This window comes from Trachinotus anak, unplaced genomic scaffold (assembly GCF_046630095.1).
Source record: "Trachinotus anak isolate AG129_WGS33_773 ecotype Australia unplaced genomic scaffold, CSIRO_AGI_Tana_v1 ptg000014l, whole genome shotgun sequence".
Classification (NCBI taxonomy): Eukaryota; Metazoa; Chordata; class Actinopteri; order Carangiformes; family Carangidae; genus Trachinotus; species Trachinotus anak.
In genome coordinates, this window is record NW_027273865.1 from 10,035,842 (window position 1) to 10,060,072 (window position 24,231).

The following is a 24,231-nucleotide window of genomic DNA, read 5'->3' on the forward strand; positions in this document are numbered from 1 at the left end:
TTTGTGTATCTGGTGTGTGACGACCCCCTCACTTGGGCACAAGTGGTTCCTGTTTCTTTTGTTGTTTTTTTAAGGTGCTAAATGGAGGGTCACCAGCTGCATCAGCTACACATGGGCCTGCTGTGCTCAGAGCTATAAAACTATCCTCACTCTGCAGCCTCTCTCTCATTAAAAGAGCTTCCCTCTCCCTTGCTGACCCTTGCTGTGGCCTTTGTTTTTTTCATTGATATTTTTATGCCTCCATGTTGGCAACAGCCAGGGCCAGAGGGATATTGTTTTCGAGTTGTCCGTCCCATTCTCGTGAACACAGTATCTCAATAATGCTTTCATTGAACTTCTACAAATTTGGCACAAATGTTCAGTTGTACTCAAGGATTACCTGATCAGATTTAGGTTGTCAAGGCCAAGGTCGTGATGACCTCCAAAAACATGGGTTCTCTCAGGAACGCCTTGAACGAACTTCTTCAAATTTGGCACAAATGTCCATTGGGATTCGATGGTGAACAGATTAGATTAAAATTCAATGTCAAAGGTCAAGGTCACAGTAAGCCCACAAAATGCAGTTTTAGCTGTATGAATGTATTATCTATGTAACACCTTGATGGAATTTCTTCAGATTTGGTAAAAACATTCACCTGGACTCAAAGACAAACTGATCAGGTCAAAGGTCAAGATCACAGTGACCTCACAAAACATGATTATGGCCTTGTGAACACAACATCTTGAGAATGCCTCAAGGGAATCCCTTCAAAATTGGCGCTAATATCCACTTGGACTCAAGAACAAACTGATTAGACTTTTGTGGTCAAAGGCCAAGCTCACTGTGACCTCACAAAATGTGGTTTTGGCCTTGTGAACATAATATCTCTGTAATGCCTTGAAGGAAATTCTTTGAATTTTGCACAAACATTCACTAGGACTCAAGAGCAAACTGAAGATTTTGGTGGTGACAGTGTGACCTCACAAAACACTTTTTAGCATTACTGAAGACTTCATACAGCGATTATGACAACATTTCACACAAATGGTTATTATTTTCAATGACTCTGTATAAACAGGGATGTAATCTGAAACTAGTCTGAGTTTCAGAGGCATCCAACTGCAAAGTGGTAATTCTAGTTTTATTGGTCAACGTAATTCTACTTTCTGTAAATAAATTACTTTTATTTAGTTGCCAATTTGTGCTGTCTCCCTCCAAGGCTGCCATTTAGATTTTGAATATATGGTCTGTTTATCCAAATAATGCCTGTTTGGAAATTTGGTCCTGAGATGAAAGGCCAGTTAGTGGTCACCCTTGTCCTGGTAGAAAAAGTGTTATCTCTGTGAGCCCTTTTGAAATATGATAAAAGTCCTTTTGAAAGATTTGGTCTCTGAGTTGAAATATTACCTGTGTTGCTGCCAGTTAGACTGAGAAGATTAAGCTAAAAACATGATTTAATGGACAGTTAAAATACGGCGCTGCCTCTGTGGGCCTCTTATATGTACAAATATACCACCACACTTTAATAAAAGTGAAAAAGGAGCAAAGGCAATGTCCATTTTACATTTTATTAGATTTTTAAGCATACATTTATATATTACAGATTGGATTTTCCCTGAACAAGCCTGTGTGTATTTATTATTTTGTCACAGTACAGCCAGGTATAGTTGTGTTGAAGTGTAACCTGTGCCAAGCTGAGCACATTCAACTGCTCAATTCCCCAGTAAGCCAGGACATTCTTGCTACCCACTCCACTCTCAGCCCAACCATACTTGCTGCCCGCATCTCTCTCTGCCTCCCTCTGCCAGCTGCTCACCTCTCACGATGCCCTGATTCTGCCAACTGCACCCAGCCCCTTTACCAAGATCCCCACTCACATTCAAACTAGCAATAAACTTACCTTAAATGCAAACTTTATGTTCCTGTCCTTCATTTGGGTTCCTCTTTTTTTGTGACAGGGGTCTTTTCCTCTCCCCAGACCAACACACAAGGGAATACGACAGATTATACAGTTCATATTCAAAAAGGTCTGTTGGGTCTGGTCAGTTTGTACAATTTTCAACATTTTCTAAACAGGCAGGGGGGACAAATTGTCAAATATCCAGTCAATTTTTCAGTGACTGTAAGCACAAAAGGATATATCATTCAGATACACCAGCATTGTAAACCTGCAAGACAGCAAAGCGGTGGTGACTCCCTACTGCACCAGCAGCCGTGAAGTCCTATTGTCTTTATGCTTCTTGATTATTTATAATCCTTTTGTCTGTAAGGTTCAACAGATCTCAAAAATCAAGTGGTTTTTCCAATGGATATGCCCGACATGTATTGCGTACAAATTGGAAGGCATCTACACAATTTTCTGTTGGGTTTTCACCCTGGAAGAATCAAGTGAATGTAGGCGAGCACACCTGCTCTGAAAAGCCAATAATGATTTTCTGCCAGTGGTTGAGTGCACTGTCATTGGCTAGAGGCTTTGTCAATCATTCTGCAATCAAGACCGGCATTTACACTGTCCAGTGATACCAAATAAGGGTTGGTCAGCATTGTTGTAGCCAATGCTATTGGCCTCCATTATGCTTTAAGAATCTGTTTTATGTACAAGATTAATATTGAGTGGAATGACATATAGACACGATAGTGGAGAGGAGACAGCAATAAGAAGAGAATCAACAGAGAGAACAAAATAATAGCAGGATTTAGTCGGTTCTGCATTGTGTAACGTTGTCAGTGTAACACTGTAAGCAAGCAGAATGATGTAGAGAGAGACAAAATTGTGGAGGGGAGACAGCAGTGAGAAAAGATCAACAGAGAGAAGAGGAGAGAACAAAGTAATAGCAGAAATTAGTCAGTTTTGCTGTGTTATATTTTTCTACATTCCTTTGCAATACCAAGGGATCAAGGAAAGACAGGGTTTACCACAGACAAGGCTCTGGATTCTGTCATTGCCTCGTCTGATGACAGTGAAGACAGCAGGTGTGACTCAGACAGGAGATGTTTGCTCAAGGACTCAACCCAACCCCATTTTAGATTTTATGTTTCATTGAGTTTAGTTTGAATTTTGCTGTCTGTATACTTACTTTAGGGTCTCTATATTTACTTTGATGTGAAGTTTAGCAAAACATGCTATTTTGCACTGATATAAACAGATTGGTAGGGATTTCTTTATAGTATTGAAGTTACATTAAACTTTAGAGATAGTGAATTGTGAATGACTATATATTGTCACATTGAATATTCTTACATTACAACTCCTCTGTGTATATGTGTTGTTATGGAAATTTCACGGTATGCCTGTAGAGAGTCAAAAAACAAGACTGGAAGGGTAGCATGCACCAAAATGTTTAATCTCTATAAAGAGGAAGCAACACATGGAACCACACGGTAGTAAGCAGTTCAGAGTTGTGCCCCCTTGATCGAAGGCTTTACCCCATTTTTATACTTTCTGATATACCTCTGGCCCTTTGTTTGAAGCTTCACAAACATTCCTCTACAGATGAAGTAACAATCAGGGTACAATAAAAGGCAGGTAGTGACCTATCTCAGGAATTTACAACTGGGTGTAATCTCCTGTGGTGATCAAGATATCATCCTGCCATCTTCCCTATACCCAGGAAGTTATTTACAGTGGGAACATAACAGTAAGGTTCATCAGGTCATCCTTTGATCACTATAATAGTACACAACTAAGGCTACAGACTAATTCTATCAAGTATAGGATTATCTCATTGTTACTACAAAGCATGGAAAGATTCCATCACGGTGTTTTTTTTGATGTTGGTGTTTCATGCTTGCTAAGGCTATGTAAATGTGTTTCCTATGTCAATAAAGCCCCTTTCAACTGATCTTAATATTTTGCTAACTGTGCATTAAATTTTGTTTTTTGGGCCAGAGGAAGATAGCAGTGAGGACTGGGAGCCTGACACAGCTCACTTCATCTAAGAGACCATGGTGCTCCTCTTCTGCTGCCATCATTACTGCATCCACTCCTACACCCACTGGATCAGGGGATGCTGCTGCCACCACACCCACCACTGGATAGGCCCGTGCTGCCAGAGGTGCTTGGGGTAGCTGTAGAGCCAGAGACAACGTGATATTTGAGAGCATCTGTGGGTGTAGTTTAAGTTTGTCAAGTTCAAAATTCATGTTCAAAAGGCCTCAAATAAAGAGCCTGCTGATGTACAGTGCTTATTAAAACAAGAATATCTGCCTTATCAGTCACGAAATGGGAGCCATCAGCAATATGTGTGCAATCAACAGAAGATGTCACAATCCTCCAAAACATCCTTGGATCTTTTAGCTTTTCATAATTTATGTGAGATAAAATTCATTCTGAGATTTTTTTAATCAGACTTGTTTATCAATTTCTGAGTTGTCTAAAATACAGACAGTCAGACTCTAAATTTGTTTTCCTTGCCCTAGCTAAGGTTACATGGCTACACAAAGGGGGAATGTTGGTTTGTAATGCCATTAAACCCTTCATAAAAGTAATTTCAAACCAACTCAAAATGAGCAATTAGACAAATTCTGTCCCACAGAGTCACAGAAAAGTATTTCAAGTCACGAAGACATGCCCTGGACTTTACTCTTAGTTACAACTTGTGATTAATAATTTTGGGAAAACAGGACCTACTGAATAAAATATTCTATTGGAAGCAACTTTGAAAGAGCACACCCTCTGAGGTCACTTTGGAGTCTGCAGTACTCTATCTATATATAGACAGCCAATGAGTGGCGATGATGACACTGGTAAAATCTAGTTTCATTTGGTGTTAATTCTGGATGATCTATTCTTTAAAGTCATCATCATACACAGCTCTCTTACAGAAGGCTGCACAGAGAGCACAGCAGACAGTGTTACTCTCTTGAAAAGCATGTAGGATTTGGGAAAGTACTGGATTTAATCTATCATTGTATCACTTCAGATAGATTGAAAGTGGACATGCATCATCTTGTATAAAAAATCCAATTTTCTTTTTTGTTAATGAGACTTTAATGGACTTTTTGCAGTGGCTGCAACTCCTCTGTGTTTGCTTAGAAAACAGATACATGGCAAATAACAATTCACTGTTTGGTGTTGAGTCCTTGCAGGTGCTGTACAATGACCAGGTGGTTATTGTACAGATCTTAATCATGATTTTTCTCTGCATCAACTTGCTGCTCATCATAACCTTTTTCAAAAAAGAGTGCCTCTACACGACTGCACGGTACATCTTATTTGCTGTTATGTTACTCTCAGATAGTTTTTTGTTATTCATGTCTGATATCCTTGTCATCTTCACCCATTTTTATATTACCATTCAAGTGTGGTTATGTATCATTATCTGTGTCGTGGTACTTGTGTATACTACAGTCACACCAGTTACTCTGGCAGCAATGACACTGGAGCGTTATGTGGCCATTTGCATGCCCCTGCGCCATGGAGAGCTGTGCTCCACACGCAATACTGTGAACTGTATCCTCATCATTCATGGCCTCAGCTCTGTTCCCTGCATTATTATTCTCTCCACCTTCTTTGCATCAGTATCGCTAAGGTTTTACAAACAATGTCAGTTGTGCTCAGTGGAGGTGTTTATGATTAACATATGGCAGCAACATCTCAGGTCAGCTATATATCAATTCCAGTTTTTGATAATGTGCATCATCATTGTTTTCTCTTATATTAAAATAATGAAAGTGGCCAAAGCTGCATCAGGAGAAAGTAAAAAGTCATCAAGGAAAGGGCTCAGAACAGTGGTTCTTCATGGTTTTCAGCTACTGCTCTGTCTCATCCAGTTGTGGTGCCCATTTATAGAAGCTGCTTTGCTTCAGATTAATTTCACTTTATTCTATAATTTCAGGTTTGTTAACTACATAATGTTTTTTCTTGCACCCAGATGTCTGAGTCCTCTTATTTATGGCCTCAGGGATGAAGTTTTCTTTCATACACTGAAAAGCTATGCCTCCTTTGGCTTGTATAAAAGAAATATTATTTGACATTTAAATTAAAACCACAGTTCTTACTGCGTGCAATTGTTCTTCTGTGACAAGCGTGGATGTTGAACTGAGCTTAACAGTTGACTGCTCACAAATAATTAGACTCTGGGTTTCCTTAAAACAGAACCATAATATCAGTGATGATAGATCTGTATCAGGTTCTGCGTGATAATCAGTGAGGTTCTTGACAGCCACCAGTCATTTAGTTTTTCATAGTTTAGTGCAGATATGGCAGCATGTCATTTAATTGTCTAGTAAGCATTACTGTGTTCATGTTGTTTCATCTATATTGCTGTTTAGATTTATAAACTGGATAATGTCACTGTCAGTCCTATAGTGACACATAAAATATGGGTACTTGTTTGTGAACTTTGTTAATGTACACTGCAGTCAAACATCTTTAAGAAGGAATTTAATTGAGCTGCAGGAATTGAGGGTTGTTGATACTGACAAGCCCTCCATCTTTTTCCTTATTTGTCCTTTGTTATTAGGTCTTTAGGTCTCTGTGGGGGATGAGACCATGTTTCTCCACATGTCACAAACAGGTCCCTATTGTAAGGAATGGCTCATTGTTTATTTCTAGCATAGCTGATAGTATCCAGCTGCCCAATCCCATTTGCATTTACCATAGCAACGAAATTCGAACACAGACCCTCAAAGATGGGACAAGACACAGTCTCTGGCGGTGGTTCGCCGTCAGAGCAATCAAGGCAAGCAGTGCTTGCCTAGTTACAGCTAAGAATAGACAGAAATTAGAACAATACTGAAGTTGAAGCGACATTCCTCCTTCTCAGATCAGCTTTGCCACATAAAGGATCTGATGCATGCTTGCATTCATCATGTAATTTACTGCCCACTTGTTGTGGCAGCAGGGTATTGTCCCTGCAACCGAGCTTGCCTTCCACCCGTTGCATCTATTGTTTCTTTCATTTTCGTGGGTGTGATCGTATCAACAACCCTCAATTCCTTGGCAACCGAGACTCTGGGTCACTTGGCATTGTAGGCTCTGTGGTCTTGGGCAGATGAGTCTAAAGTGAGCTGTACAGCTGAGTCTCTGTGGGAAAACCCACGCTTCCTACCAGGGGCCCTGACCCCTACATATCTTCAGGCAAATGGTGAGAACCAAACAAAGGGGACTGCTCAAGGTTTTCAGGTTCAGGATCAGATGGGGGCCAGCCGGCTCAGGGACAGGAGTAGACAGGAGGCTGGGGTGCAGATTGGAGACAAGCAGGTAGGAAGCGAGCCGACCTGGGCTGAAGGTTTCCCAACAGGGATGCATGCTGGATGCTAGCAGTCCAAGGGCCAGCTGACCGGAGTGCAAGCTGTAGGTTAGCTGACTCAAATCTCAACATTCAAAATTTTAGCAGACTGTGGAATAGACTGTTAGCTAACCAACTGGCTGGAGGCAGATTTTAACCAGTTTAGAGATTGTTTCCCCACATGCCAACCTTGAGGCAGCATCATTGTACATGTACTCCCTAGTACAGGCTGTTTTTCAGGGCCTATACCAGCATACAAGGGATTAAAATAAATCATGACTCCTTAAAGTAACTTAACAGTCTCTGCAGAACAATACATGGCTAATGAGGGGGGCTAACAGTAAGTGACGATGACGACAGTGTAGTGAACAGGGAGTTTCATTTGGTGTTATTTTTTGATGTACTAGTCTTTAAAGTCATCAGACACAGCACTCTCTCAGAAGGCTGCACAGAGCTCAGCAGAAGACACTCATCTTTGGAATAACACGGAGGGTGTGGTGAACTGCTGTAAGCTTGACATTCTACTTAACCTTTATTGGTTGGGAATAAAAATCTAAATTCCTATTGACAGGTGTATTAGAGACTGATGTGTGTGTTTGCTTAGAAACTACATGGCAGATAACTACTCACTGGTTGATGGTGAGTCACAGCTTCGAAAGATCAATGACCAGGTCATTATTGTGCAGATCCTGGTGATGATTTTTCTCTGCATCAACTTGTTGCTCATCATAACCTTTTTTAAAAAAAGAGTGCTTTTACACAACAACACGTTACATCTTATTTGCTGTTACATTGCTGTCAGATAGTCTGTTGTTATTCTTCACTGATATCCTGTTCATCTTCACCTATTTTCGCTTTACCATGCAAGTTTGGTTGTGTATTATTATCTGTGTTTTTATGTTTTTGTTCACTTTACTCACACCAGTTACTCTGACAGCAATGAGCCTGGAGCGCTATGTGGCCATTTGCATGCCCCTGCGCCATGGAGAGCTGTGCACCACACGCAGCACTGTGCACTGTATTCTCATCATCCATGGCATCAGCTTTGTGCCCTGCATTGTTATTTTCACCATGTTCTGTGCAACAGCATTTCTTAGTTTCTATAAACAATATCAGGTTTGTTCATTCGAATTGTTTAGTTTACATGTATGGCAGGATCATGTTAGGTCAGCTGTATATCAGTTCTACTTCTTGGTCATGTTTATGATCATTGTTGTCTCCTATGTTAAAATAATGAAAGTGGCCAAAGCTGCATCAGGAGAGGATAAAAAGTCAACATGGAAAGGGCTCAGAACAGTGGTTCTTCATGGTTTCCAGCTGCTGCTCTGTCTCATCCAGCTGTGGTGCCCATTCATAGAGACTTGGCTACTTCAGATTAATTTAAGGTTGTTTTCTGCAGTCCGGTACATTAATTACGTAATCTTCTTTCTTGTACCAAGATGTTTGAGTCCTCTTATTTATGGCCTGAGAGATGAAATTTTTTCTCAGGCACTGAAAAAATATGCCTTCAGTGGCTTGTGTAAAAGAAATGTTATTTGACTAGACTAAGACTAATTATTTTCTGACAGAAATTCACATTGCAATCATTTATTTAAACTGTAATTTCATTAAAACATATTGGAAATAATTGTGTGTTTGTAAATCCCTTTCGAAATACTTAAATGGTAATTACTGTATTATTTTGGAACCAAGGCCTTCTTTTCCCATGTTTTTGGGTGTGAAAAAGGGAAAAAAACTGAAATGTTTTGCATATAACTCTGAATAATTGAAGAGTAGTTGTGGGAAGACGCTGGCAAACAGATGATGGCTGTGTCAAGGGAAGAGATGGAGGATCAATGGGACAAGCGTTTGTGACTCATTATTCCACAGAATGTGCAAAACGGCCCTTTCTGCAGGCAACTCAGCAATGTTTATTGGGTTACAAAGTGCATTTCCAAGATCTGGGTCTTCATATTGTATAGAAAATTCACCTTTAAGAGCAAGTTTTTTTTATAGTTCATCTTGCTATTGTTCTAGAGATTCCAAGGTCTTCCGGATGAGTTTTGGGTTTATGTTTACTCACAATAAAAGAACCTGTCAAAACAAACATTAATTGCATGTTTCTACTCTCACAAAATAAATGTGATAATGTTAATCACAAATTAAAATTCAGGCATGGCCCCGCAGTCCACTGCATTGCCCAGCAGAAACTATCATGACCTTTACATATTGGGTCTCATACAGATTAACATCTTTGGTGCTTCTGTTTCAGTGCTTCCTCCACATGTAACTGGGCCACGTTTATGTTTTATGTAATTTTGTTCACTGTGATGGTTGCACGTCCAGACTCCTGGGAACACACAGATACAAAAATGCATTTTGTCAAATTGCTGAAATTGCTAATTTCCAAAAAGAACAATACATCAGAACCTGGAACCCAGGGATTCAGATGCACTTCACTAAACATTAGCCGCTCAGGGAACCACGGTCAAACCACACGAGAGAGTTTTCTTGGATGTCATGGAAAGCCTGAAGGCCCTCAGTGCCACTGTCACTGTCACAATTCCGACCGAGAGCAAACACTTGGTGACAGTGGCAAGGAAAAACTTCCTTTAAGAGGCACAAACCTCAGGCAGAACCCTGGTGGGTTTGGCTCATTGTGGCTCATTGTTTATTTCTAGTGTAGCTGATAGTATCCAGCTGCCCAATTCTCATTTCCATTTACCATAGCAACAAAATTCGAACCCAGACCCTCAAAGATAGGATAAGACACAGTCTCTGGCAGCAGCGCACCGTCAGAGCAAGCAAGGCAAGCAGTGCTTGCCTAGTTACAGCTAAGAAGAGACAGAAATTAGAACAATACTGAAGTTGAAGCGACATTCCTCCTTCTCAGATCAGCTTTGTCACATAAAGGATCTGATGCATGCTTGCATTCATCATGTAATTTACTGCCCACTTGTTGTGGCAGCAGGGTATTGTCCCTGCAACCTAGCTAGTCTTCCACCCGTTGTATCTATTGTTTCTGTCATTTTCTTGGGTGTGACCATGTCCGGTTGACAAAGGAGCTGGAGCTGGAGCAGGAAGGAGAAAGGTGAAAATGTCCAGGCAGAGAGCAGCAAGATGGAGGAGAAGAATCATGAGATTGGACAGGCCCTGAATCAGAATCAGAATCAGAATCAGTTTTATTGCCAAGTATGTTTTCACATACAAGGAATTTTTTCTGGTGATTGGTGCAATTGATCAGCAACAGTGGGGCTCTCTAGCCTTGTTGATAAGGCTAATAGCAGATGGGAAGAAGCTATTTTTGTGGCGAGAGGTTTTGGTCCTGAAGGACCGCAGCCTCCTGCCAGAGGGGAGTGTCACAAAGAGTTTGTGTCCAGGGTGGGAGGAGTCAGCTACAATCTTCCCTGCACGCCTCAGAGTCCTTGAGGTGTACAGGTCCTGGAGGGACGGAAGATTGCAGCCAATCACCTTCTCAGCAGAGTGGATGATACGCTGCAGTCTGTTATTGTCCCTCTCCGTGGCAGCAGCGTACCAGATGGTGATGGAGGAGGTGAGGATGGACTCAATGATGGAGGTGTAGAAGTTCACCATCATAGTCCTTGGCAGGTTGAACTTCTTCAATTGCCTCAGCAAATACATCCTCTGCTGAGCTTTTTTGATGAGGGAGCTGATGTTTAGCTCCCATTTGAGATCCTGTGTGATGGTGGTTCCCAAGAAGCGAAAATGCTCCACGGTAGCCACGGGGGAGTCACACAGGGAGATGGGGGTGGGTGGGGCTGGGCTCTTCCTGAAGTCCACTATCATTTCCACTGCCTTCAGAGCGTTTAGCTCTAGGTTGTTCTGCCTGCACCAGGTCACCAGACGGTCAGTCTCCCACCTGTAGGCAGACTCATCGCCATCAGAGATGAGTCCAATGAGAGTGGTGTCGTCTGCAAACTTCAGGAGCTTGACAGACTGATGGCTGGAGGTGCAGGTGTTGGTGTACAGGGAGAAGAGCAGAGGAGAAAGAACGCAGCCTTGTGGGGATCCAGTGCTGATGGTCTGGGAGTCAGACACGTGCTTTCCTAGCTTCACGTGCTGCCTCCTGTCAGACAGGAAGTCGGTGATCCACCTGCAGGTGGAGTCAGGCACGCTCAGCTGGGAGAGCTTGTCCTGCAGCAGAGCCGGGATGATGGTGTTGAAGGCAGAGCTGAAGTCCACAAACAGGATCCTGGCATAGGTCCCTGAGGAGTCCAGGTGCTGGAGGATGAAGTGGAGAGCCATGTTGACGGCGTCATCTACAGACCTGTTGGCTCTGTAGGCGAACTGCAGGGGGTCCAGGAGTGAGTGAGTGATGGATTTGAGATGGGACAGGACAAGGCGCTCAAATGATTTCATGACCACAGAGGTCAGGGCAATGGGTCTATAGTCATTTAGACCTGTGGGCCTTGGTTTTTTGGGGACAGGGATGATGGTGGAGGATTTGAAGCAGGCTGGCACGTGGCAGGTCTCCAGTGAGGTGTTGAAGATGTCCGTGAACACCGGAGACAGCTGATCAGCACAGTGCTTCAGGGATGATGGAGAGACAGAGTCAGGACCGGCTGCTTTGCGGGGGTTCTGCTTCTTAAAAAGCCTGTTGACATCTCTCTCCAGGATAGAGAGAGATGTTCCTTTGGTAGAGGAGGAGGAGGGGGGTTCTGATGTGGCTCTGATGTGGAGGTTAGTGTCAGGCTTGTCCCACTGTCTTTCAAAGCGGCAGTAGAACTCATTCAGATCGTTGGCCAGACGGAAGTCGTTAATGGAGTGGGGGGGTTTAGGTTTGTAGTTTGTGATCTTTCTGAGCCCTTTCCAGACAGAAGCAGAGTCATTGGCTGAGAACTGGAGCTGAAGTTTCTCAGAGTACAGTCGTTTAGCTTCTCTCACCGCTTTGCTAAACCTGTACTTGGACTCTTTAAACTTGTCCCTGTCCCCACTCCTGAAAGCTTCCTCCTTTTGCCTCCTGAGCTGACTGAGCTTAGCTGTGAACCAGGGTTTGTCATTGTTATAACTCACCCTGGTGCGTGATGGGATACAGCAGTCCTCACAGAAGCTGATGTATGACGTCACAGCCTCTGTGAACTCATCCAGACTGTTGGAAGCAGTCCTGAACACCTCCCAGTCAGTGCAGTCCAAACATGCCCGCAGATCCTCGATGGCTTCACTGCTCCACTGCTTCGATGTCTTCACAACAGGTTTACACAGTTTTAGTTTCTGCCTGTATGTGGGAATCAGGTGGACCATGACATGGTCAGAGTGGCCCAGTGCAGCCCGGGGGACAGCGTGATAGGCACCACTGATTGTGGTGTAACAGTGGTCCAGAGTGTTCCCCTCTCTGGTCGGGCAATTAACAAACTGTCTGTATTTGGGCAGTTCGTGGTTGAGGTTACCTTTGTTAAAGTCACCAAGGACAATAACTACGGAGTCCGGGTTGGTCCGCTCCACACACAGTATCTGATCGGCGAGCGCCCGCTGTGCCTCCTGCACGTTGGCCTGTGGTGGGATGTAAACACCGACCAGGATATTCATGAGAGATTTGATTTGCTACTATCTATATAAACTGAAAAGGTATGTTTTAGTCTGGTCTATATTTTCGTGGTCAGTGTAGTACACAGCTGAATTGTTAATTGATCAAACAGCATAATAAATATTTCCTGAAGCTAATGGTAAATACATGTGGATTACACAGCAGTCCTGTGATTATAATCAAAAATAATGAAAAAAAAATTGTGTATGTCTGTTATATCTGTTACCCTGTGTGAAGGATGCTGGGAATACACAGTTTCGTAGTGCTATTTCGGGTTATTTGACGTTGTGTTGTGTGAGCTCGTCATGCATAGTCAGTGTGTTAGCTGCAGTAGATTCAGATCAGCATGCTGCCAGGAGCCGCCAGGAGCAACAGCAGAGAAGCTGAGTGACGTGCTGGTGTGGAAGGGGTCTGCAGAAAAAACATGTTTTACACAATTTTAAAAGACGTCTACTGAAACAATCCAGTATCCATTTCAAATGTACGCTTCCTTTAGAATCTTTTTAGCACTTTATCTCCCTGTCAAAACAAAGTGAAGTTGAACTCTTTCTGACTCACTCAGCTGACCTGTGGCTATGGTGTAATACAATGCATGCCATAGTTGCTCTTGTGCGTAGATATATGGTAGTTCAACTGGAGCAGAGAGTTCGCTATTTAGTTTCCATCTGCGCAAGCATATATGCTGCACTATCATAGCTGATCTCACAACAGTAGAAGCTGAGTCAAGGACAGCTTGGCAAGCATGCTTTTGCTATAGCTAGTCACCCATCAAAGATCCCAGGATTATCATCAATGCACATGTGTAAACCTGTAAGAAAAGCTGCTGTCCTCTCTGCTTGACAAGCCCACAGCCTTTGTCAATGGGACACAATCATGCCCACATCAATAAATGCACACACATGTAACAAGGTTGTTTTGTTTATTTGAAGTCCGTCAAAATTCACAGTCTTCCTTTAATTTTGTTCTTATTTTATTATAATATTGATGGATGTTGATTGATGGATGGTATATTTATGCAGGGCTCCGTTTTATTTTATTGAAATAAAATATATATATTTATATATATATATATATTTTATATAATATAATATAATTATATATTATATTATGTGCATATATATATATATATATGCACATATATATATATATATATATATATATATATATATATATATATATACTTAGAATGAGAAATCACATTTTACATTACATTTTATTACAAAGACTCGCAATGAACTGTAACAACATGCAAAACAACATTTTTTTGGCCTGCATTAACAGCAGATTTTTAAATTAAATTTTTTTTTTTTTTTTTAAAGCAAAAATGTACTTCCCGGGCTTCAAAATCAACACATTAACTGAACTGTACATCCATGTTAAACTATGTGTGTGTGTGCCTGTGTCTGTGTCACCCTGTGGCAGAGGTCATGGAAAGTTTATAAAATAACAGCATTGCCTATGTTCAGGTAATAACTTGTGCTCCGTAGTGCAAGCTACAAGTTTTACCATGAACACTGCGTTTTTGTTATTTCATAGAGATTGAAGCTGAGTCACATACAATAGCTGCTAATAGGTAAAGTAGGCTAATAGGTACATTTTAGAATGGAGCCAGTAATGGGATGTTGAGGTTGTTTTACACCACTGAAAGACAAAGAAACAAAACACACAAACACTAAGACAAATAAATACATATATACATATACACACACAAATAAATACACACACATATATACATATATACTCACTCAAATAAATGCATATATATATATATATATATATATATATATATATATATATATATATATATATATACACACACACACACACACATATACAGACCCATTGACAGAGCAGTCCTAATTTATGTACACTACTGATGGTGAAAATGGACCAGTTTTGTATATTTATGTCTAACAAAATCTTTTTTTAACTTTTCAGTCTCTCGTTTTGCCAAATGGTGCATTCTAATGGTGCAATAAATGGAGGATACCATTTTCACCAAGTAGTGTACATGGTTGTCTTGAACAGTGGTTTCAAACATGTGGTTGTGCAGCTCTGGGAACAGAGTTTTGTCAGCGCTGTAGCTTTGCACTTCATTGGTAACAGCTGATGCTAAGCCATGTCCCTGGGGAAGCTTTCCTGAGGTTGTTCTCAAAATCCTTTGAAAACAATATTCTGACTTTGTACACATGCCAATAATTCCTGCCGATGGCTTCTGCAGACCTCCTCGATTCTTTAAGAGAAATCAGAATATGCAAGCATGTTGGTTAATATCTCATGTATGACATGAACAGTCAAACTGTCTTGTCAGTTATTTTCAGCTTTTTTGCTGATGTTAAATTATGTAATTATTATTACAATTATTGATGTAAGTATTCATTATGTAAGTGTTATTTTTTTGATACTATCCGACCAAAACAACTGTTGTCCTTTGCAATCCAATTGGTTGATGCAGTTGATGGCAACACAGGACGGCATTTTCTCGCTGTATAGGTCAGTTGTAAGTTCACCAGGCCAGAAGTAGAAGAAAAGGGAATGTGTCAAGATTCTGCATCTTTTAAAATTTGACTCTGCTGTCAATCAAATTCCCATCCCCCACCCGAACTGTCCTTACTGTACTTACAGTAGGCTAACTTTACTGTACTGTGTAGTGGAAGCAAGAAAATATCATCACGAGGATCTCTTGAAAGGTATGGTTTTCATTTTAAATCAAGTTCATTTATAATGTCAATAACCTGTATTATGATTTATAAACATTTCCATCAACTTTGTTATTAAGCGGCAAATATTATTAGGCATTACAATATGATATTGACTATATGACTGGAATTATACAATGCAGGCTAATTTACAAAACTAGAGGGAAAGAGATAACAAATAACATTATGTCATTCATTTAGTCATTTAGTCATTTAGCAGACGCTTTTATCCAAAGCAACTTACAGAAAGGGGAACAATTATGTACATATTTCAGTGTTTAACTACAATAGCCAACAATGACAGAGGAGCCAGGATCGTCCCAGAACAGACAGCAGTCCCGTAAGTAAGGCAACAATCAGTGTTTTAACCATATGACAACCCACAACACTGTCGAAATTGTGAAAATGTTTATATCAATTTTTAAATAATCTTTTAAATAAATACTCCATATGAAGGCAAAAAGTAAATGGCCTTTTGTTCCACAGGGGAAAGTATATGGATAATTGGGGACAGCTATGTCCGACGTGGGGAGCAGAGAGCCATGCAAACCATCGGGTCCAATCTCGGCCTGGATGCCAGCGTCCAGTGGTTTGGCTCGGGTGGCCTGAGATGGCGGAACCTGCTTCCCTTCTTCCACCAGTCCTTGCCAGGAAGAACCCTCCTGGATGTCCTCATCATCGTCTGCGGCAGCAACGACATGGGAAAGATCACAGGTCTGGAGCTAGTCGCAGCGATGAAGAGGTACCTGCAGCACCTCCATCAGAAGTTCCCAGGGATGGTTATCATCTTGTCCTCCATCTCCTCCAGGCGCCGGTGGAGGGCTGCTAATCCGGGACGGTTAAATAAATCAAGAAAATGGGTGAACAGTGTGATGAACACATTTATGAAGGATTTAGGTGGAAGCACGGTTAGTCATCCTTACATAAATTTTGATATCCCTGGTCTGTTTCTGCACGATGGAGTTCATTTCACCGCTATGGGGAATGACATTTTTTGAGACCCTTAAAACCCACATTCAGGAGCAGTAAAACTGCCTTGAAAACATTGCTGTTATTTTTTTGTTCTAGTCATTCTTTTGTTTTTTTCGTTTGATTCAGTTGGAGCCAACAGTTTTTCCAACCTGATTGTGGGTTTTATTTTTTTGTTATTTTATATATATATTTAGCCCATAAATAGGCCAGGGAATTCTTATTGATGTAAGGATGACATTTTTTTTTTTTTTCATTTTGGGATTAACGTGCATTTTTGTTTTTTCGTTGTTTTCATCACACTGTTCACCCCCATCCTCACCATTATCACACAACCACACACACACACACAAAACCTTATTTCTCAATATTTCTTTGACATGTACTGTATATAGTTATGTTAAATGATTTATGGTGTCAATCATCAATTAAGTCTTTTTTTTTTTTTTTAAATCCTTTTGATTTATTTGTATGTGTTCAAATCAAATATCTGCGACATTAATGTAACTCATGAAAATGCCTGGGTTCTGTGGCAGCTGCTTTTGTGGCCATTCTGCAGAGTTGTGAAAATATTCAAAAAGCTTTCAACTGTTTCATAAAGAGTCACCATACAGACCAAAAATAATTTGCATATGAAAGACCAAATTATGTTAAGGTATCACTGTATTATTTCCCTTTGGGAAATAATACAGTGTTCCAGCAGCAGCTTATGTTCAAGATAAACAGATACCAATAGAAGAAAGCAAATAAGATAACACAGAATAATAATAATAATAATAATACAATGATAATAAAATTGGGATAAAATGGAAACATAAAGCATGGGAATATAAACAGAGAAGGTATATGGCATGTGTTTTATGTTTACTAGAAATGTAGGTTAGATCGTCCACAGCAGTAAAATGCTAGTACAGTGTTACAGTGTTTGAAGGAAAGGGAAAATATTCCATAATGAACACGCATCACATTTAGTGTACTCCAGTCCTCATACAGTTTACATACATATTACAAGAAGATGCTCATATAGTTCAACACATTTTATTTGACATGGTCCACTATAAATAAGTACATGGCAAATCAACTCCTGACAGAAACCGGAGGCACAGTCACTTTAGGAGAAGACAGTGTTGTACTGAAGGGTCAGCTTGTAATAGTTGAATGCTCTTGGAGCTCAACCATATGAAAAGACATTTTAACACATCCATGACCTCAACCCATGGCTTAGCTCCGATCCTGAGTGTAGGATACAGCTGCGGAGAACAGTGTGAAAAAGAAGTATAAGACAGGAAATTACGCACAACTACAACACTATACAACGTTTAGAAGGGAACACATGCCATATGAATAAATATTTTTGCCCGATTATGATTTATCGTGTTGAATCCATTGCGATTTCAGGCTCTAAACCTTCGTACTGAATGACACGTTTTCCTTTTAACATCACAAATAAATTAACCACGATATCCAGCGATTATAGGGTTAAATACCATCTTACTTTTCAAAACATTATCATCATTGGTTGCTGTTGCAATTGTGTAAATCGATGGTTTCAAGCCTCGAGCAAGTCCCGCATAAGTCTTATAATACATCCAAGAAGTCCGCTTTCATAGCATTTGTGAACGCGCATCGCCAGATCCAGAACGCGATTCGCTCATTCTCATAGCTCAGATGCATGATGGGAGAGACACTACTGCACAGTCTCTATGGGCTGCATAACGCGGAAGTAACCGGGAAGCCAGAAACTTTTTCAGCGTATGTGCCAGGCGAGCAACTTGTATTGAACTGAATGGGCGCCATTTTTTAGATCTGTCATCCAGTTCTTATAATACATCCATGGAGAGGACAAACGTCAACCACACTTGTGGTATTAAAAGAGAAAATAAAAAGAGAAACGTTTTAGTTTATCATTTTATTTATTATTTTATTTATTGGTGAGAGACTTTGCATACAATTTTGTATTTCATTTTTTATATGAATTCATTGTTATATTGTGTTTGGGATTAAAAAATACTTAAAAACAGGTTCATGGCTAAAAATAGTGGATGCTGTGAGGAAAATGTTTCATGATTTCATTTCATGTCATGTTAAAAAAGTAATAATTCATGTTTGTGTAAAAACTATACTATCACATTGACTGTCTTAATCACGCCTTTTGCTGCTTGGACTTCCATGTTATGGGGCAGGAGCTGTGTGTGAGGACAACGCCAACCACACTATTGTGTTGTTTATCTGTTTACACAGAGGATGACAATTAAACGTTGTGTACATAATCAAAGCCAGTCTCGTCATTCTACTGGAGTGAGGCAGAACATAAGGGGTTACACATACATACATACATACATACACAAAAATAAAGTCCCATTGTTACGAAATGGAGATTCTGGTAGTTTACTCCAATTTTGCCTTGTGTCTATTTGGAGCTGACCATTTGACCCATGGTCTGATTGTACATCTCTTCGTTGTGCTAAAAACGGTCTGTTTGTGAAAGTATCCTTTGTCACTGTTTCCTATCAATTTGACAGCTTGATGGTGGGGAGAGTAAGAAAGGTGACATTCTTGGGTCTGTAACTTTACATGTCCTCTCTATGAACCTCTTTAATGGCTTGTAACTAATGCCAGACCAGGTATGTCCGTTACATTTCATATTATAGCAACATGAAATACGTTTTTATATCCTTTTTGGAACACTTTGAAACTTTCCCAGGTGTTCAACTCAGCTGATCCTGTTTGTGAGGTATAATTTGACCTGCACAAACTTGTGGTCTCAAGATCAACATGGTGCTTTTTGTGGTAAGGGCAATTTGTTTTTGTTGTGCCATCAGCATTAACCACACAACCATAGGATTAACAATTTATAATTAGGGCCAATGGCACGCATGATGTACGCGTTTCCCAGCAAAAATAGACGAGGAAAAAAACTGTTGATAGTCCTACTGACGCAATACTAGCAACATTCCATAAATTTGACACCTTTCACTATATTTCTACCAAAAAATAAATCAGAAATGAATTTACAATGACAAGAAATCCAACATTCAAGTAGCCTGCTAACTCTATGTAGTAAGCTAGAGCTGACAGTAGCAGTGAGGCAGCAGACACACAGCCGGTGCAGGCAGGACGTCAGTTGGGTTGGCCGACTCAGGGAACAGGCCTGAAATCAGGGCAACTCAGGAATAGGCTCAGGAACAGACGAGACATTGGCCGGGACTTCTAACACGGAACAGACAAGAAGTCAGCAGGGACCCCCAACAAAGGAAAAGGGCATTGGTTATGGCACAAGGCAGGCTCTGGGTAGCTTGGCGGCCGAGACTCTGGGTCGCTTGGCATTGTAGGCTCTGTGGCCTTGGGCAGATGAGTCTCAATGGAGCTGGACAGCTGAGTCTCTGTGGGAAAACCCACGCTTCCCACCAGGGGCCCTGACCCCTACATATCTCCAGGCAAATGGTGAGACCCAAACAAAGGGGACTGCTCGAGGTTTTCAGGTTCAGGATCAGATGGGGGCCAGCCGGCTCAGGGACAGGAGTAGACAGGAGGCTGGGGTGCAGATTGGAGACAAGCAGGTAGGAGGCGAGCCGACCTGGGCTGAAGGTTTCCCAACAGGGATGCATGCTGGATGCTAGCAGTCCAAGGGCCAGCTGACCGGAGTGCAAGCTGTAGGTTAGCTGACTCAAATCTCAACATTCAGAATTTTAGCAGACCGTGGAATAGACTGTTAGCTAACCAACTGGCTGGAGGCAGATTTTAACCAGTTTAGAGATTGTTTCCCCACATGCCAACCTTGGGGCAGCATCATTGTACATGTACTCCCTAGTACAGGCTGTTTTTCAGGGCCTATACCAGCATACAAGGGATTAAAATAAATCATGACTCCTTGAGGTAACTTCACAGTCTCTGCAGAACTAACAATACATGGCTAATGAGGGGGGCTAACAGTAAGTGACGATGACGACAGTGTAGTGAACAGGGAGTTTCATTTGGTGTTATTTTTTGATGTACTAGTCTTTAAGTCATCAGACACAGCACTCTCTCAGAAGGCTGCACAGAGCTCAGCAGAAGACACTCATCTTTGGAATAACATGGAGAGTGTGGTGAACTGCTGTAAGCTTGACATTCTACTTAACCTTTATCGGTTTGCAATGAAAATCAAAATTCCTATTGACAGGTGTATTAGAGACTGCTGTGTGTGTTTGCTTAGGAACTAGATGGCAGATAACTACTCACTGGTTGATGGTGAGTCACAGCTTCGAAAGATCAATGACAAGGTCATTATTGTGCAGATCCTGGTGATGATTTTTCTCTGCATTGACTTGTTGCTCATCATAACCTTTTTTAAAAAAGAGTGCTTTTACACAACAACACGTTACATCTTATTTGCTGTTACATTGCTGTCAGATAGTCTGTTGTTATTCTTCTCTGATATCCTGCTCCTTTTGAGCTATTTTCACTTTACCATGCAAGTTTGGTTGTGTATTATTATCTGTGTTTTTATGTTTTTGTTCACTTTACTCACACCAGTTACTCTGACAGCAATGAGCTTGGAGCGCTATGTGGCCATTTGCATGCCCCTGCGCCATGGAGAGCTGTGCACCACACGCAGCACTGTGCACTGTATTCTCATCATCCATGGCATCAGCTTTGTGCCCTGCATTGTTATTTTCACCATGTTCTGTGCAACAGCATTTCTTAGTTTCTATAAACAATATCAGGTTTGTTCATTCGAATTGTTTAGTTTACATGTATGGCAGGATCATGTTAGGTCAGCTGTATATCAGTTCTACTTCTTGGTCATGTTTATGATCATTGTTGTCTCCTACATTAAAATAATGAAAGTGGCCAAAGCTGCATCAGGAGAGGATAAAAAGTCAACATGGAAAGGGCTCAGAACAGTGGTTCTTCATGGTTTCCAGCTGCTGCTGCTTCTCATCCAGCTGTGGTGCCCATTCATAGAGACTTGGCTACTTCAGATTAATTTAAGGTTGTTTTCTCCAATCCGGTACATTAATTACATTATGTTTTATCTTGCACCAAGATGTCTGAGTCCTCTCATTTATGGCCTTAGAGATGAACTTTTTTCTCAGGCACTGAAAAAATATGCCTTCAGTGGCTTGTGTAAAAGAAATGTTATTTGACAAGACTTAGACTAATTATTTTCTGACAGAAATTCACATTGCAATCATTTATTTCAATTGTCATTTAATTAAAACATATTGCAAATAACTGTGTGTGTTCGTAAATCACTTTCTAAATACTTAAATGGTAATTATTGTATTATTTTGGAACCAAGGCCTTCTTTTCTCATACATTTGGGTGTGAATGATTGAAAGGGAAAAAAAAACTGAAATGTTTGCCATTATGTTTGTCCTCACTGTGATAGTTGCATGTGCAGCTCCTGGGAACACACAGATACAAAAATGCATTTTGTCAAATTGCTGAAATTGCTAATTTCCAAAAAGAACAACCAGATCGTCATAAAAGACTTCACTAAACATTAGCCACTCAGGGAACCACGGTCGGAACAACACAAGAGAGTTCTCTTGGATATCATGGAAAACCTGAAGGCCCTCAGTGCCACTGTCACTCAGCTCAACATACAGATAGACCACGTGTTGTGTAATTTTCACTAAAAAGTATCAAGTATTGTAAAAAGTGGTCAAAGCATCATTAAAAATACATCCTGCAATGTATTATGTGATCTAACATGATTAAGATGTATTCTGCACTGCAAAGTATGTGGGAGCAGTCACAACAGAAGTTATCTCAAGGCACTTTCCAATTGGAGGAGATCAAGACCTTCTCTATAAAGTATAGGAAAGAAAGAGAACCAACAATTCCCACCGAGAGCAAGCACTTGGTGACAGTGGCAAGGAAAAACTTCCTTTAAGAGGCGGAAACCTCAGGCAGAACAGGGCTCCTGGTGGGCGGCCATCTGCCTCGATGGAGCTGATGACAGTTTCATTGATGTCACCCTTGCCTCTCAAAGTGGTATTCCCATTCAAGAACTCACCTCTCCTAAGACTATCAATGCCTTCGATTGGAAGACTGCTCTCTAACGTAACTCAGGTAATCACTGTGAAGTAATCCAGCTATTCCTGATTCCCTCTCCTCACACTCCGCTGGTTCTGGGTCAGTCAGGTTTGTTTACTACATAATGTTTTTTCTTGTTTTTTCTTTCATACACTGAAAAGCTATAAAAGAAATATTATTTGACATTTAAATTAAAACCACAGTTGTTACTGCATGCAATTGTTCATCTGTGACAAGCGTGGATGTTAATGTACACTGCAGTCAAACATCTTTAAGAAGGAATTTAATTGAGCTGGAGGAATTGAGGGTTGTTGATACTGACAAGCCCTCCATCTTTTTCCTTATTTGTCCTTTATTATTAGGTCTTTAGGTCTCTGTGGGGGATGAGACCATGTTTCTCCACATGTCACACACAGGTCCCTATTGTAAGGAATGGCTCATTCTTAGTCTGTCTCACCCAAACTGGAAGACACAAAAACCAGTCCTACTAGTTACTGTATATCGTCCACCTGCCCCTTACTCTGTGTTCTTATCTGAGTTCTCAGACTTTTTATCTGAGTTAGTTCTCAGCACAGATAAAGTTATCATGGTGGGTGATTTTAACATTCACGTAGATGTTGAAAGTGACAGCCTGAGTATTGCATTTAATTCATTATTAGACTCAATTGGCTTCTCTCAGCATGTTAATGAACCCACTCACTCTTTTAACCATACCTTTGATCTGGTTCTGACTTATGGGATTGACATCGGATATCTAACAGTTTCTCCCAGAAACCCTCTTTTATCTGACCATTCTCTGTTAACATTTGAGTTTTCAGTCATGGACTACAGAGCATCTGGGGAAAAAAATCTATTACAGCAGGTGTCTCTCTGACAATACCATTAGCAAATTTAAAGAAAGAATCCCATCAGTACTTAGCCCACTGCCATGTATCAATGCAGTAGGGAACAGCTCTCTTAACTTCACATCCACACAGGTTGATGATCTTGTTGACAGTACTGTAGCCTCACTGCGTGCAACTCTAGACACTGTGGCCCCTCTGAGGAAGAAGGTAGTGAGTCAGAGAAGGCTAGCTCCATGGTACAACTCAGAAACACGAGCTTTAAAGCAAAATTCAAGGAAACTAGAAAGAAGGTGGCGTTCTACTAACCTGGATGAATCTCTAAAGGCTTGGAAAGACAGCCTATTGGCATATAAAAAAAGCCTCCGTAAAGCCAGAACATCCTATTATTCATCATTGATAGAAGAAAACAAGAACAATCCCAGGTTTCTGTTCAGCACTGTAGCCAGGCTGACAGACAGCCACAGCTCTGTTGACCCATCTATACCTTTAGCCCTCAGCTGTAATGACTTTATGAGCTTCTTTACAAATAAAATTGTCTCTGTTAGAGAAAAAATTCACAATCTCCTCCCCACAGCTGGCTCAGATGTACTGTCCAGTTCAGCAGCCTCAGAGTCGACTGTAACTGGCTTATATTTTGACTGTTTCTCTCCTGTACATCTCCCTGAGCTCACTTCAACAGTTTCATCATCTAAACCATCGTCTTGTCTTCTTGACCCCGTTCCAACAAGGTTGTTCAAAGAAGTTTTTCCTTTAATTGACACCTCTATATTAAGTCTGATTAACTTATCTTTATCAACTGGTTATGTACCGCAGGCTTTTAAAGTTGCAGTAATTAAACCTCTACTTAAAAAGCCTACTCTTGATCCTGATGTTTTAGCCAATTATAGACCTACAGTTGTATGAAAAAGTTTGGGCACCCCTTAGGAAAATCATTGCATCAGTTTGTCACTTGCTGAGC

At 40.8% G+C, this 24,231-nt stretch overlaps 4 protein-coding genes across 4 annotated transcripts; all 4 read left to right on the top strand.

Annotated features, from left to right (window-relative positions):
* The first annotated feature begins 1,945 nt into the window (after positions 1-1,945).
* Positions 1,946-6,649, top strand: LOC139632306 (odorant receptor 131-2-like). Its single transcript, XM_071497182.1, has one exon. The coding sequence runs from the start codon at positions 4,973-4,975 to the stop codon at positions 5,951-5,953; it is 981 nt and encodes a 326-aa protein (XP_071353283.1). The 5' UTR covers positions 1,946-4,972; the 3' UTR covers positions 5,954-6,649.
* A 1,183-nt stretch (positions 6,650-7,832) lies between these two features.
* LOC139632230 (odorant receptor 131-2-like) lies at positions 7,833-9,184 on the top strand. Its single transcript, XM_071497053.1, has one exon. It carries the CDS (start codon positions 8,074-8,076, stop codon positions 8,749-8,751), a length of 678 nt encoding a protein of 225 aa, XP_071353154.1. The 5' UTR covers positions 7,833-8,073; the 3' UTR covers positions 8,752-9,184.
* A 4,843-nt stretch (positions 9,185-14,027) lies between these two features.
* Positions 14,028-17,046, top strand: LOC139631999 (uncharacterized). The gene is made up of 3 exons (XM_071496708.1): positions 14,028-15,426; positions 15,711-15,775; positions 15,922-17,046. Exons 2-3 carry the CDS (start codon positions 15,733-15,735, stop codon positions 16,431-16,433), a joined length of 555 nt encoding a protein of 184 aa, XP_071352809.1. The 5' UTR covers positions 14,028-15,426; positions 15,711-15,732; the 3' UTR covers positions 16,434-17,046.
* Positions 17,047-20,606: 3,560 nt separating this feature from the next.
* Positions 20,607-22,150, top strand: LOC139632392 (odorant receptor 131-2-like). The gene has a single exon (XM_071497313.1). It carries the CDS (start codon positions 20,607-20,609, stop codon positions 21,531-21,533), a length of 927 nt encoding a protein of 308 aa, XP_071353414.1. The 3' UTR covers positions 21,534-22,150.
* Positions 22,151-24,231: the final 2,081 nt, after the last annotated feature.

Coding starts and splice junctions, on each gene's coding strand:
- LOC139632306 (XM_071497182.1), top strand. CDS start 4,973: ATGGACTTTTTGCAGTGGCTGCAACTCCTCTGTGTTTGCTTAGAAAAC.
- LOC139632230 (XM_071497053.1), top strand. CDS start 8,074: ATGCAAGTTTGGTTGTGTATTATTATCTGTGTTTTTATGTTTTTGTTC.
- LOC139631999 (XM_071496708.1), top strand. CDS start 15,733: ATGACAGAGGAGCCAGGATCGTCCCAGAACAGACAGCAGTCCC. Junction 15,776..15,921: donor CCAGAACAGACAGCAGTCCC/GTAAGTAAGGCA, acceptor TTTGTTCCACAG/GGGAAAGTATATGGATAATT.
- LOC139632392 (XM_071497313.1), top strand. CDS start 20,607: ATGGCAGATAACTACTCACTGGTTGATGGTGAGTCACAGCTTCGAAAG.